Source organism: Chenopodium album, chromosome 24 (genome assembly GCF_948465745.1).
Source record: "Chenopodium album chromosome 24, dcCheAlbu1.1, whole genome shotgun sequence".
In the NCBI taxonomy this organism is placed as follows: domain Eukaryota; kingdom Viridiplantae; phylum Streptophyta; class Magnoliopsida; order Caryophyllales; family Amaranthaceae; genus Chenopodium; species Chenopodium album.
The window spans coordinates 5754072-5769966 of record NC_137857.1 but is presented as its reverse complement, the minus strand read 5'-3'; the positions used below and the strand labels follow the sequence as shown (position 1 = coordinate 5769966).

Sequence of the window (15895 nt, the reverse complement as noted above, 5' to 3'; positions counted from 1 at the left end):
AGAAGAAAGGTAGTGATTTCTACTGTTGTTGGTCACTTAATGTGTAACAGGAAAAAGAGTAGTGGTGTTTAGACATTGGTCATGATGTTGGAGTAATCAGAGGCAGTGAAAATCTTTTACCACAAAATTGGAAGTGATGATCTTTTTGTGTTAGTGTTCAAGCTACAACAACATAATAAAGAACTTCCAAAAAAATAAGGAAAAAGAACATTGAAGTTGAATAGGGAGGTAATCCTGCTTTAAACTACTAGAGTTAATGAAACCCATCAGCTCCATATTCACAAGCTTTTTGTTGAGTCCAGGGTAAAGGATCAGCTCATTTTCCTAATATTACATCCCTACCAATGATGATACCTAAACATTAACACAGGGCACTGATCTTTGGCATCTTTTTTGTTTGTTCAGCATCTTAATAATATAAGATGTAGTTGAATGAAAAATATTAGGCACAAGAAGAATTTTTGCATATCCCAAACTATATGGAGCAGCTTGTCTAAGTTTTATAAATTAAAATGGAGCAGGAATAATTTCTTTTGTTCAACCCAAAGATAGAATCTCATTTCAGAGAGTACTGCATTAGTTGTTTCAGAAGAAACCACTATAAAAGCACAAATTGCCATCCTAGTGTCCCGCTCCCTAACCACCATTAAATTTTTCAATTTTTGCTATTAGAAGATGGAATCACCATTTACTGCTATACCAGTTAACAACAACTCACCTTGTCCGATTTTTATAAGTTTTATGAAGCCATGTGCATATTTCCTCACCCTGTGGCGATGTGCGTCAAGATCAATCCTTTCCACAGAAGAGAGAAGATCATAAGTTATTCAAAAGATTGAAATCAAACCAAGAAAATGGAAACATGTAAGGCATGAGATATTGGGTCGATGAATAGGCATTGTAACTATAAGAAAATCATGAGAAAACTGCAGCTTATGGAGCACACTGCAATCAATGCCATCTGCCAATTAGTAATATGTTCCAATTTTGACAAACTGTTGCAAGTATAAATAGACTAACAGAATCTATCCCCTAAACAATAGAGGTTCAATGCCCTCAAACCAATAGAATCATCAAAAAAGGCAGATTAGAGCTGGAAAAGACTAAAAGAGCTAGTCAATCCTGCATGACCTGATACACTGGATTGAGAAAGGACAGATTACAGTCATCATGCAGAGTATAGCTATCTGACTTAGCACAAGCTAGAAAAAAAAAAATCAATACCCAGATGGAGCAAAAAGAACTTTCAACCTTCTACTCTACCAGCACCAGTGAACTTAGGCCTGACCCCAAACTAAAACACCTGCAGATTCTCTAGCTCTATTAGCAAGAAAGAGGTAATTGAAAAGAATCTCTTCTTTAAAGTACATCTTTAGTAGGACAATAGACAAGTATAATTGAAAAGAGGAAATCTAAAGCTAAAAGTCACCAATAAACTTCAGATACGTCCAACTCAAATCAAATAGTAGGTTATAAACAAACAGTCAAGCAAAGAATAATCAAACTGAAACAAGAAAAGAAAGGTCTGTGCAAATTGTCAAAGGGTCAAAAAGTTGACTTTAGTAACTAGTCTGCCACCACCTATCAAGCATCAGCAACAACTTAAAATGTGCTTCTCATATTTATCTTGCCATGAATTTGGATCAGGATATATATATTCCAGTGATATATTCATTATTTGACAGGATCACTTTTTTACTAACTAAATGTAAGCTCCTGAGTATATCAACTACCTTCGATGCCTAAACTATTGAACTTAATATTGATCTTTTGGGACAAGTAAATGGAACAGTTGGACATACAATGATGATGTGACCTTTGGAGGAGGAAAGGGAGGGAAACAGGTGTGCCATCACAACTTAGGAGCAAGAATGTGTTAATTGAGGCGTTGAGAAAGCGCACATAAAAAGAATTCCAATTTATTCTACCAAGACAAGATATACCTAGGAGAAAGACAAATGGAACCATCCAATGTGTTCAACTACATATCAATTACCATTACAAGAAAGAGCACTCTAGCAGGTAAGTAGAAACAGGTATTCTTTGGGCCACAAAAACCTAAGCTTACTAGATCAATAATCTATACAAGAATCAACATTTACATGGATAGTAGACATACTCGGCTTCCAAATTCAGCTTGTCTCTGGCTCTTCCACCTCTTGCAAGCTCATATTCTGCCTGTGTCAACAAAGTAAACGCTGTGATAACCAATAAATAAATAAATAAACATATGAGTGGTACATCCACCTTAGAGAGCATAGCATCATACTTTTCACCCAATCAATTTTTATAAATATTTTAAGAGGGGCATTGGAAAGGAGTTTCCATCCTTCAACAATAATTAACAGATATTGGATGAGAAAGTAATAATTACAATAGAATCAGATTTAATCTCATCTAACAATTTGTATAGCAACATTTAAGTAATAATCTTCACAGCATGAAACAACCTGCTAAAATCAACACCAAATTTTAATCCAATACCTGTTGCTTTGCTTGCTCAAAAGCTTCCAACCATTTTTGAGCTTCTCCAGCTGTAGCACAAGCAATCTTCAGAAAGAAAATAATCAAATTACTCAAAGAAATTCCAGTTCTAATACCACCCACCCAAAAGGAAAAGGCAACTCAGAATATACAAAGGCAATAAAGTAATCAATATGAATGCAAATACAGAGGCAATTCCATAATAAACAATACATTTCACAGTCGAAAAATACATTGCTGTCAAATTAGGAAAAAATAAATAACCCGGAGGACCATCAATAAGGAACAAGCAGCAAATAATAAAAGTCTCCAGGAGTGTGAGACCAAAGATAAGCTAAAAACATGATTGGCTCCCATAAAATAATCAAAGAAGATTCCAAACTACAGAAAATCTTGTCATTCTTTACAAGCCAAATCACCCACTTTATATTATATCCTTCCTGCTTATTGAACTTCATATAACAAATCTGCAAATGAGCTAAAAGAGAAGAAATAGCAATAAACCCTGACAATGCCATATAACCTCTAACAAGGCTAAATCCCCTAGACATTAAAAATGGAGTAATTTAATTAATTGAACATGCCAATTTTACAACTTTTTAAAGTTCTTCTAACTCCCTATATGGCTATGCTTGCCAAAAAACACACCATCAGGAATTCAAGATCCATTACAGTGAAAGTTAACATAATCAGGTTCCATTGAATCATGCAAAGATATTATAAATTCACTTACTTCTCCCTTCTTTGATTCATCCAATCGATTGTAGAATCGAAGAACATGCAGATCCTATTGAAAAAAAAAATCAAAAAAAAAAATAAACAATGAAAAGTGAGTACATATAATAATCTTAAGAAATTAATTTAGAAGTTGATAATGAGCTAGAACTAGTAGAGAAAATATTGAAAATAGTATCATTGAATTCAAACCCAAGTGCCTTACACTACAATTAACCTTTCGGCATCCCAACTCTTCCACCATAAGAGTTTGTCCCACAACACCTCTCCGTATAGGTTTCTGCAACAAGAATAAAAATAGTGCAAGTGATGCTTAAGGTATGTTGGTTATTAAGATAATGACGACATTTAAAAAAATAGTTAGGAAAGCAAATAAACTATGATTGGAAAAGATGCTAAATACAAGTACTTCCTCTGTTCTAGAATACATGCAACAATTGACTCCCCATTGCACAAATTTGACAATAAAGATATGCAATTATGTATTAGTAAAAAAGTGTAAAATGATTTATGTGAAAAATATATATCAAGACAAATCCAACAACATTACAGTAGCAATTGATTTTAATATATATTAGTGAAAATGTGGTCAAAGTAAAAGTATAAATAGAGCAAAAGTCAAATTATTGCAAGTATTTGGAAACAGATTGAGTTATATTCACATGTACAAACACACCAGCGGGAAAAATAAAGATGTTTAACATGAATTGAAAAGGAATGGGTTTCATTGTGATATAATAATGATCAAGTATGATAAGGAGCTATGCTAAGAATATTATAATGAGAAACAAATAGATACCAAATTTAGTAGGATAAGGTATAGCCTTCATCACGGATCATGGCTCGTTATTTGTTAATGCATATAAAAATAGCCATTAACCAAAACATTCTCACTAAGAGAAGATAAAATAGAGCATAATTTTCAAAGGAATTAAAGAAAATGCTAATTTTTGTTTGACAAGAAGACAGAACAAAAAGATAGAAAGGAACACTTCCAACTACTTTCTAGTTTCAAGTTGAGAACGTCGTAATTTATAAATGACTGGTGATTTGGTGAAAGTAGCCACTAGTAAGCCCCTGAAATCCCGGGGGAGAAAAAAGAAACAAAAAATTCCTTTCCTGAATCATATCACCCAAATTATTTGACGAGAATTGGATTGTTTATTTATCGTTTCCATTTAAGTTTAATTTCAATTTTTTTGGTGACTCCGACATACTAATTATGGTGCACCCATGATCCCTTAATTTTGGTGTTGTCCACAGTTAAACAAAAGAATTTAGGCTCTCTATCAATGAGCTTCCCCAAGACCTGAATATCAGCCTAAAATCATTTCTAATTGTCCATTATTAAACCCCTCTTATCCCCAGTTCCATGCTTCGGTTACATCCACATGTTCTTTTAATCTAAACAGTCTAGCAAACAGCAATTTCATCGTCGTGTTATCCCAACTCATGTACAAGTTCCAACTCATTTCAAGTTGAAGTTCCATAGCACACACATCCTATTCCTGTATCTACTCCCAAATTCCACCTCATTCAAATAATACCCACTAATTGAATAACATCACCGTCTTTATCAAAGGTTTTAGCTCAATTCTTCATTTTAAACCGTTGTCATAATTGCAAAAATTGAGCATACCACTAATGTTGCATACTATCAACAAGATATCAAACAAGTAAACCCAGAATTGAAAAGCATAACCACTCAAACATCCAGAAATAAAATCAAAATTAATCAATAATCAAAAACAGATTAAATAAAAATAGAGAAGAAAGTACTGACAATGCCAGGATGATCATGGGGATCACGCTTATACATCTCAACATACTTGCCACGAATAAACAAATAGCGAGGATGACAATATTCATGGCCAATCTTATTAGTACCCAGATGAAACACCCAACCAGAATACTGAAACTTGGGTCTCTTTTTCTTCAACTCTCCGCTCAATAGCAGCGATGATCCATCGCCGTCAGACAAGGATCTCAGCCTCATTGGCCGTGACATAATTGCCGATCTGAAGATTCAATTTTGGGGAAGATGGAGGGAAACCCCACACATTTCACTGATTTAAGATTAATGGCTTAATCACATTTGACACGTTGCTGGTTTCCGCTTAATTTGTGTGTTTCTTTGATGGAAGGAGTCTTTAAAGCTCTAAAGCTATGTTTTATTTATTGTTAACCTACCATTATTTTTTTCTTTTTTCTTTTGCTTTTTAGGCCACAAAACTTTATTCTTGTTTTGATGTTGATTTGTACCTTACACATTCTTGATTCTTCATACACTATGAGGTTCACTTGTTGTGGTGGGAAATTTGGAATCTATGATTGATGGTGTCAATGAACCTACACGAGCTATGCATATGAACAAAATACGAATCAAACGAGTGCACGTGTTTTCATGTTCAGACGAGTAAATATATATATTATTTAATTTAATAATAAAACTTGATTTGGTTAGACTCGTTGTACGGTATTAAATATGCCTACATATATGGTATTTAGTGAAACTTCAGTAATTTTTGGATCTGAGCAATTTCCCACATATTACATAAATGTTATGATAAAATCCTTATTTATATCTTACATCGGAAAAATAATATGATTAACACAAACTGATTACATACTTTAGTACTCGTATTTAAACTTGAGGGTGTGGGTTCATATATGAGGAAAGATATAACCAATATAACTGAATTTATAACAAATATGTACTATGTAGTATGTATGTAAATCTAATTTAAATAGTAATAGACTAATAGGCAATTTACAACTTTCCTCACATAAATTGAAAGTTTTTTCTGGGATAAAGTAATTGAAATTGGATCAAATGATATTACCTCAAAACTCGATACTTTGTGGTGCTATATAGATTACAAAGTATAAAATTTTATGAATAGTATGTGATTTTAAGACATTGTTGACATTTGATAGAGTATTTATTACGTTATACGCAGAATGGCCGGGAAATTTAAGAAATTTGTTGGTGAGAACATTAAAACTAGACGGAAATTTTCTTTCATTTTTTTTTTTTGAGAATTTTATGGAATTCTAGTCGAAATAAAAATCGAACCATGATCAAAGGGGATCCATTAATCGTTTATAATATAAAAACCATAAACCGACCGATGCGTTGATTCGATTCGTTTCAATTAATTGATCGAAGCCGGTATATTATATATGGAAATATCGAAAAGATCAATTAATGAGGTTTTGGTCCAATACATTAAGACAAGAACTGCTTAATTATGCCACTAGGATATGACACTTAATGAAAGCATTGCTATGAGACTGGTGTGTGCCCATAAAAAATTAAAAATAGTACAACATTTTAATAATATATTATTTATGTGTTGCCGGGTTGGGGAGATGGTGGGATTGGTGGGTAGCAAGAAATAGAAGTGGCTAGTATGTGTTGGTGGTGCCTAAATGAAGTTAGGTGATGGGAAGAGGATGAAGTAAAAGGAATTTATTGAGACTTGATAGGTTAACAATATTGATAAACAAATAAAGTTTATCACGGGTTAAGAAAAAGGGTAATCTATGTGCTTATTGAAGAGTATGTGTAATTGACGCTGTATAGTAATAAGGGAATATTGGTGTTATCCTTATTCGTAGTGTCTTGTTTTAATCATTCAATCCCCATTTTAGATCTTTACATGAATACATCTAACTAAACCAATGGAAGAAGGATGAAATTTAACAACACAGTTTAATTTAACATTGGAGGATTCCGAACCCTAAGAAAAATATGTTAGAAAAATAATCAGCCAGCGTCAAATTCAGCAAGGGAGACAACACCTTGCGTGAAGTTATCGATATACAAATGCTCAAAGCCATTAGATGGGTATTGCCTCGTAAGCAACATAGTTTCCCAACCTTTTAACATGAAAACAATCAAAATTATCGAAAGCCATGCTCATAGATAGGATATCATAAATAACAAGATCCAATGGTGAAATTAGTTTTTATTAATATGGTAGTAGGAATATCAACCCTATTTATCTACTGAATTGCCATTAAATAAACTTTTCTTTCTATGCATTTATCTAGGTGATAAACAAAGGTGTTAATTAGTCAAGTGATCAAACAAGGTGATGTTGTGGAAGGGTATACATTTGTGGTGGTGGTGGCAAGTGGGGAGATTGCATAGAGAAGAGAGGACCACGAGAAGGGCAAATAGGGCAATTGGTAAGATGGTAGTGAAAAGTTAGAGGCGATATTTAGCAATTCATCACTTGAAAAATCTAGAACTATTGGCTATTTCGGTAACACGTGTAAGAAGACACGTCAGCCAAACACAGATATCGTAAATTCAACCAATGATAGCGCGCGTGAGAATCAATCGTGATAAAGGCGGTTCCTACTCCACGTTATATTATACATATGGAAAATTAAAATACGAGTAATTTAAAAAAGGAAACCAAACCGAAAAAATAAAAATCATAACATCGCTTATAAATAACCTAATCCTCCTTTATAAATTTGTTCCTCAATTCAAATTAATTAATCAAAAAAACCTTCTCTTCTTTCTTTCATCTTCTCTCTCACCTTCTCCTCCAAAAATGGCAACAGCAGCGATTCTTCAACCTCACAGCATTATTCAAGATCAATTCACCTCTCACCGTTTACGAAACACAAACCCTAACCCTAGAAACCACAACTCTCTTCGTTCTCGCCGTCGCAAAAGGAGTCCTTCCGACGGAAATCGCCGACGTAATCTTGATTCTCTATCTTCATCGCCGCCATTAAAGACGCCTGTTATGGGCCAGGTCAAGATCCTCAAGAGAGGCGAAGAATTGAAGGCCAGATTGTTGTTCGGCGGCGAAAATCTTGATTTAGGGTTACAGATGTGCTCCACGAAACGATTAGGTCCAGATCCCGATGTTGTACAGAATCAAATTAGGGTTCCGGATCTTTACGCTGGTACAACTTCCATGGTTTCCTCGCCTCATCCGAGCGCGCTACCGTTCCCCGCGAGTTTGGTCCGGAAAAGCGTTGCGGAGAATGATCTCAGAAAGTTGCTCAAGATGTAATTTCATCGTCCAAGAATAACGAATTCGATTTGAAGTAGTTGAAGAATTGTTGAAGAATTTGATGATCAAATTCAGTTTCCGATCTATCTGCAAGATGTTCTATGGTTTCCTTGATATTTTTTACCAGAAGGAAATCATAGCTTAGGTACTTTAATTTGTCTTTTTAGAAGCAGAATTATGGCAGCTTATTGTAATATACAAGTAATGTTCTCTGGTGAAGATAGGCTAATATTAGGGTTCTTGGGCAGAAGTTGTTGATTAGTTGTTATGGAGTAGGATATGATATGATCAATTGCAAAGTACTTCGTAGTTTACAAGATATAACACTATCTTTTTATGTATTTCGTTCACGTATTGGAATAAAAGTTGTGCTTCAATTCAATCTTTTACTATCTATCATATACTGTATGTAACAATATGTTGTTTGCGTAATCTAGTTTTGTATGTTGTCATTGGACATAATTCTCTGCAAGTTTCAACTGCTCAAGTGGCTGTCATCAATGAGGATTAGATTTCGTATAAGTTTGTGGATCAGCAATTCAGCATATATGATGTTATAATCAGGAAGTGTGATTGATGATGGTTCGGTTATGTATTGGTTTGTGAATTTGGTGCAGATGCTCATTATTTTGTTCATGTGTTTTAAGATTGGTGATGGTTAGATGGTGTGTTGGCTTATGAATTAGTGTGGATGGCGTTTGTCGCCCCTCCTATGATAACATCACTATGCGACCGAGTTCAATTATGAAGGAATCTCATATAGCCTGTCTGGCCAAGCAGAGGATCATCATTTTGGATGAATCTTCTTTTTTTCCAGCTTATGAGTTGCATCTTCTCACTGAACATCTAAAGTCACCTAAATTGCTCAAGGGGCTATATTTGAATATGGTGATAGTGCATATTGGTATGTGGATTGTAGCAGATGTTCATGATTCATGTCAGTGCGATAGATTTATAGAGCATACCAATATAACATCTGCAATTACTCAAGATATTGTGTGATCTCTGATGGTTCGCTTGTATAGTGGTAAAAGGATTTGGTGCTGATGCCCTTTTTATTTCTTGCCGCATAAGTGATTCTTGAAAGACCAGTTAAAGGAGTGGGTGTAGCAGAAGCATTAGGCGCCTTTACCATCCTTGATCCTGTTTAGTGTTAATTATAATAGACATGACTTGAGTAGCAGAGAGTTATAAGAAGCAACCATGCACTTTGATGAAGGTTTGTTATTATTTTATTGCATTTGAACTCTTCTGCTTGTCATTGTCCTTTTAGCTACCAATACTTGAGTTTTGTACAGGCCACTTAAAGTACAACTGAGTTTCAAGGCTGCAGATTAAGGTCCTTTTTCTGATCTGTATCCAACTTTATTGCTGTACCTGTATAACTTCTGAAGTCATGAACCTCATTTGTTTATTTTTTCATTCGCAGAGTAATGAAATCATGATGCATTCTGGTTTCATTATTCAATTTTGGAAGGCTTTGATAAATCATCTAAATCCATACCATCTTCCCCAGCAGGTGTACCGAGTCTTACAGGTTGCAATGGAGTTATGATTCCATCTATTCCAGCTTCTACAAAATCAATATGATAATGACTTTCACTATGTGGTGATTCAATTGACAATGTCTCAGCTGCTATGGTGTATGTCACTTCTTTGTAATTTTTATGTTTCTTTGTCTAAAACGCGTCTCATTTTTCATTAAGGGAACTAGATGTCAAGATACCTTTCTTTTTTTAAAATAATGATATGTTTTGAGATACATTCTTTTCTTTGTGAAGAGGGAACTATATCACTGAGCTTCCTGTTGTTGCTAGTTTATTTCCTGAAGCGAATATCCAACATTATTTTGAGGTGAAGGTAGGCAAATAGCTGAAGGAGGTAAGTTTTGTGCATTTAGACCTTCTTAGGGTCAAGAACATGTGTATAGTGTTATAATTTCATACTGTCACATTACAACTATATGCTTATGTTGACAAAGCAATGGTTAAAGTAGTGATTTTATCTTGACAAAAGTCTGTATACATTACATAACAGTGTGAAAGATTACAAATTTTATTTTATTTTATTTGAAAGGAATAAACTGTGATTTTGAAGATGTATATATAGCAATTGTGGGAAAGATGTTCAGGGCTAATGCTCTCATTTCAAATTATGTATATATATATCCAAGCCTCTCTTGTATGAGTGTACACACAAAAATTATCAGGGCCAGAAAAAAAAAGATATGAATACATTCTACAACGGCTATGCAATTAGTGCTAATTAGCAGCACCTATTCCACTATAGCTACCATTAATTACAGACTCCTGGGGCATGATTCTCTTCCAAAACCAATGCTTTTGCCATAAAAGGATCATCTCTTCAATTGGTACATTCTTAGTCTCAGGCAAGAACAAGAATACAAATATGGTCATGACGGTAATCCAGCCAGCAAAGAACAAGAAAATCCCGAATTTGAGGTGGCATAGCAGGTATAGGAAAGATTGTGCAATTATGAAAGTAAACAGAAGATTGACTGCTACTGTTATACTCTGCCCTGCTGATCTGGTTTCCAGCGGAAATATCTCACTGGGGACAGTCCATCCTAGGGGTCCCCATGACCACCCAAAGGCCAGCACAAAGAGGCATATTACAATCACCACTATAATGGAATAGCCCCTTGAAAGTTCCCCTGCTGTTCCTAATTTTACTCCCAAGATAATTGCCACAATAACCTGTTTGATGATGCAAGTTAGTAACAATTGTTGTTGTAGTTTATGATTAAGACAATATGTTAAGATATTTTCAATATAAGAAAAGAATATAATGCAGTCATGCTAAAAGTTATAAAAATTATTCTAAGTCATAATTTACTGAAGTCTAACTCTACAGTTGTTTTCAGGGAATTCATATACAGAGTGGATTCATAAAGACTTACTTGACAAGTGATCATCGTTATTCCTCCACTGATAAGCAGTGCTCGTCTTCCTAATCGATCAACAGCTGCAATGGAAATCAATGTCGAGGAAGCAAGCACAGCTCCTGTTAGAGCTGAGGAATAAAGAGAGGCGTTTGCAGCAAATCCCATACTCTGAAATAGCACAGGAGCATAAAACAGAATAGAATTTATTCCTGTAAGGATCTGAAATGTTGGCATGAAGATGGCCATGATCAGCTGTGGTCTGTTCCTCCGCTGTAAGATGTTTCTGAAAGGGTGCTTAATTGACTTGGCAAACTCACTCGCTTCAACCATGTCCTGGTACTCTGCAGAAACATTCTCTGTCCCTCTGATCCTTTCTAGAACCTTGCGCCCTCTCTCAGTCAATCCTCGTTCGATCAAGCTGTTGGGTGTCTCAGGGACAAGTATTCCTCCTATTGTCATCAATGTTGCTGGAAGTGCTGCTAGGCCAAGTGATAGCCTCCATCCCCACGGTTCGAGTTTTGATGTTCCATAGTTGATCATGTTTGCTGTGAAAATCCCTAGGGTGGTTGCTAACTGGAACATCATGTTCACACCTCCTCGTATATGTGTTGGTGCCATTTCAGACAAATAAAGAGGAACTGCCTGAAAGCAAATTATTGCATTTTAGTCATTACTTTTGCATGCCATGGACCGATGGTAAGTGAGTGACAGCATAAATTTTTCAGGATGCTTTTCCATATGCCCTATATAGCCAATTTATGTACTAGTATAACACTCTTAATGTGCTGCTATATCTCACAAATCTTCCATTTGGTTCAAGTTAAGAAGTGATATATTTTCAATTTTATACAAAGATAAAGAGGAAAACAAGGGAGTGAACCTGATTTCCAAATCCGATGCCAAATCCAAGCATGATTCGGCCCAAGAGAAGCATGGCAAGGTTGACTGCTGAAGCATTAAGAGCAGCCCCGACAAGGAAGAAAAGGCCACCACATATAATGGTAATCTTGCGGCCATAGTTTCTGGTAACATTGGAGGCTACCAAAGAGGCAACCAAGCCAGCAAGGTAGAGAGAAGAGGTGAAAGCAGCAAGGCCCTGATCATTGAATTTGCAATAGTTGTTTTCAAGGGCGTGTTTCTTCTTCACGTATACCCCATGGAAGAAATGTTGTAGAAATCCATCCATGGATGTCACTCCACCTAATGTTTCCATAAATGAACATATTTTAACAACCGATACAAATCAAACCAAGTTGTTGATATGACGACCCATTGAGGTTGCTACATGAGTTCACAATTCACATCTAAATGAAGTATGGACTATGGAGTACTCCATTTTGTCCATAATTACTTAATTAGTTGTCATTTTAAATGTACTCTAATTTAGTATTAGCATTATAATTTATTAATTTTTTTTTTTCATTTTATTAGAAATCCAAATTATTTGAACTTTGATGTTCAAAACAAAGCATATAATTTGATGCATGTATCTGTGTTAAAAAAAACAAAAAAGAATACGAGTAAAATGAGTAATAAAGGTCCAAAACAAGAAATTGGTAGAATTATGAGTTTTCCTTTTAACTTGAGGTGATGAATTAAATGATATACGGATAAGATAAGGTTTTAGAAACTTAATTATTGCTCATTATCTTTGGTTTAATTTTAGTTGTAAGTCTTGTAACATATGACGAAGGCCATCCTAAAAATTGATACATTAGTACGGACCAACTTATTAGAGTGTGGTTGACCAGAAAAGTACTCCAACAAACTCTGAGTTGATAATTACAGTACCAAAAAGATCTTAGATCAGACAGCATAAAGAATGGAAGTGCGTGCCTTGTTTTTATGATGTATTATGTTAAAATAACTAAATATAAGTAATACAGTTAATTAAGACCCAAATTATTAGGCAGGATGCACGTTACTTCTTCTTGTATCTGTAATAATACATACGACTATATGAGTATTGGCCTGATTATGTTAGATCCAATAACTTAATTCTGGGTTAATCATGGTGGAATTACATTTATGAAAGTATAATATATGATAAATAAACGAAGGAAAGAGACCTGAAATGCCGATGTCATAACCAAACAACGAACCACCAGTAGCAGCAACAATACAAGCAATGATAACATAAGATGTCACCTTTCCTTTGTAATCTTTTGCTCTCTCCTTCGCCACTCCCACCGCCCCTATCGATCCTCCTGCCATTATCGCTCACCTCTTGCTAGAATGAATGAATTCGAAATAAAATATAATTCTTTTTATATATATGTATATCTCTTTTTTCTCTGTAATATGTTATATATGTAATTACCAACTAACTTAGAAACAAACAAATAAGAAATGAGGACAGGGGAGAAGAGGAGAGGAAGGTTGGTGGTGGGCAAGGGATAGAATGGGTTCTCTTTAGTATTTGTATTTCTTTATTTCCTTAATTGCTTGTCTTTATCCCTAGCTCAATAATTACTTCTAATTAATACCCCAATTTTCCTATTATTATCCTAATGTAATTACAATGGCTAACTTAAATCACTCATTCCTTGCTTATTTTATAGTGTGAATCCATTTACTCTCTTTTTAACATTTTTGCTTCTATCCTTTTCATTGATTTTTTAACATTTTGCTTCTATCCTTTTCATTGATTTTTTTTCTTTTTCTTTATTACCTCAGCTTCTCAATTTAATAATCCGTAATACTTCCTCCATTTTTTTTCAACATATATATATGACTAGTCATATAGACTATTTTTTCTTTTTATTCTAACAAAATAACGAATAACTACATGGTTTTTTTTTTTTAATATTATTTTTTTTAGAGAAATTACGAGTAACTACGTAATCATACATAAATCTACATTGATTTTAATAGGATAAAGTACAGCTAATACTCAAAATTTATTTACCATTTGTAGTTATATATAATCTAGATTATGGATGAGTGTGTATATATCCACTGTCATATCATCATCATCATTTATATCCACAACGAAACTTAAATTACAACTTATTGTACTATTTTAAGAGTGCAATCCTATTGTTTTTGTAAGTAGTTTTGCCGTGTTATGTTCAATATTGATAAATTCTTTACGGTATATATTATATAATACGAATTACTTTTTGAGATGGAAAATGACATTAATAAGTGAAGGAAATTAGACAATCGTGTAAGGTTGTGTTTCCTTCGAACTTTAGTGATTAAAAGATGCAATAATCATTTTTCTTTTACACTCTATAGATTTTAAATTAGCTAATATACTACGAGTAGTATTTAGTTTTATTCATGGCCGTTTCTGAGGTTTTGGGGGCCCAAGGGCGAAAAAATAAATTGGCCTACTTTATGTAATTTTTTTTTTTAATATTGGAGAATTTTTTTTTTTTTTCATTATTACTTTGATTTGAACAAATAATCTTTCTTCAAAAAAAAAAAAAAAAAAAAAAAAAATTTCAATAAATAATCTAGTTTTGACTACTGTTTAAAAAAAAAAACCCTTATAATAATTAAACTATATACAATGCCAACAATGGTAAAATATAATGTACTTCTACAACTATATGTTATGATAAGGACATAACGTTATGATCGATTCTCTCTTGCGAATGAAATTGATCTTGTTCATAATCTATAACCATTATATTTTATTTTATTTTATTTTTTGACATATTTTATTATAATAGCAAAGATAATAGAAACAAGAATTTAAGCTGTAATTATAATTTTACAAAAATAGTTAAATGAAAAATAACAAGAATTTAGGCTACAATTATAAATAAACAAAGAAATAAAAAGTTCCTTAAAAAAAAAAGAAAGATGGTTACATAAAGTGGTTTATATATAGTTTTTAAAAAGTGGTTTATATATAGTTGTATACATCAATATATAGTATTTTAAGGAAGGAAAAAAAAAAAAAAAAAAAAAGAGCAAAATGTGGCTAATGGTAATCGACCTGCAGATCAAGAAACAAACTTTTACCTTTAATATTTACCCTAACCACCAAGCTGCACAAACAAACATGATGACAAATGTATCTCTAAATGTATATCAATGATTTTACTGAACTTAAAAGCTGAAAAATGGGCCCTCCCCATCCGTGGGCCCTGGGCGGTTGCCCCGGCTGCCCTGGGTCAGATACGGGCCTGGTTTTATTATAGAAACAAGTGTGTTCGATGTCACATTGCTACAAGAAGTCAAGAACTACCAGTTTTTAGAACTTAGAAGTATTTGTTTCTGGTTTCAAACAAAAAAAGAAGTATTTGTTTCTACAAAAAATTGATATAACATCAATTACTTGACTGTCTAGCCACATAGGGTATTAGATGCAATTATTTTGCTCTAAATAATAGAAATTTCAGTTTTTTAAAAAACACGTAGATAAATGAATGGTATTCGTCAAAAAAAGATAAATAAATGGTAGAAAAATGAATATTAAGTATAAAATTAAACAAAGTAGCAGAAAAATGAAAGTAACTAAAAATGATCATAAAACCTTAACTTAGCCGACCTATGTGACGTGTTGCTTGGGTTAGAAATTAGAATGATACTGTAAAGAAAAGTCAAATAAAGAAAAATAAAAGCACTGATTACAAAAACATGATGTAATGAATTTATTAGCGGATTGAAGATCCCATAAACAAAGAATTCAAGTTTCAACAGTAAGGGGCCCAGTCATTCAACATAGTAATAGTGCACCTCCATATAATTAAGGAGTACTCCGAGTACTTTTTTTGAT

General features: G+C 33.7%; 2 protein-coding genes across 3 annotated transcripts in view; both read right to left on the bottom strand.

Annotated features, from left to right (window-relative positions):
- LOC145611070 (protein ENHANCED DISEASE RESISTANCE 2-like) overlaps positions 1–5437 on the bottom strand; it is a 28054-nt gene extending 22617 nt beyond the window's left edge. Inside the window, exons 1-6 of one of the 2 annotated variants that reach the window (XM_081666300.1) lie at positions 5003–5437; positions 3425–3499; positions 3218–3271; positions 2485–2550; positions 2120–2178; positions 719–795 (exon numbers count right to left, since the gene is read on the bottom strand). In XM_081666300.1, the coding sequence (XP_081522426.1) occupies positions 719–795; positions 2120–2178; positions 2485–2550; positions 3218–3271; positions 3425–3499; positions 5003–5227 (556 nt within the window). In that variant the 5' untranslated portion in view covers positions 5228–5437. The remainder of the gene's footprint in view (positions 1–718; positions 796–2119; positions 2179–2484; positions 2551–3217; positions 3272–3424; positions 3500–5002) is intronic. The other variant, XM_081666301.1, reaches the window with a different exon arrangement.
- Positions 5438–10370: 4933 nt separating this feature from the next.
- LOC145610321 (sugar transport protein 7-like) lies at positions 10371–13565 on the bottom strand. The gene is made up of 4 exons (XM_081665648.1): positions 13233–13565; positions 12044–12363; positions 11179–11805; positions 10371–10975 (listed from the first exon to the last, which is right to left on the bottom strand). The coding sequence occupies exons 1-4, from the start codon at positions 13375–13377 to the stop codon at positions 10520–10522; spliced, it is 1548 nt and encodes a 515-aa protein (XP_081521774.1). The 5' UTR covers positions 13378–13565; the 3' UTR covers positions 10371–10519.
- Positions 13566–15895: the final 2330 nt, after the last annotated feature.

Excerpts from the sequence above, each read along its gene's own strand:
- LOC145610321 (XM_081665648.1), bottom strand. The coding sequence starts at position 13,377 with ATGGCAGGAGGATCGATAGGGGCGGTGGGAGTGGCGAAGGAGAGAGCA. Across the intron at positions 12,364-13,232 it reads TTATGACATCGGCATTTCAG|GTGGAGTGACATCCATGGAT; the intron begins GTCTCTTTCCTT and ends TGGAAACATTAG. Across the intron at positions 10,976-11,178 it reads TAACGATGATCACTTGTCAA|GTTATTGTGGCAATTATCTT; the intron begins GTAAGTCTTTAT and ends ATCATCAAACAG.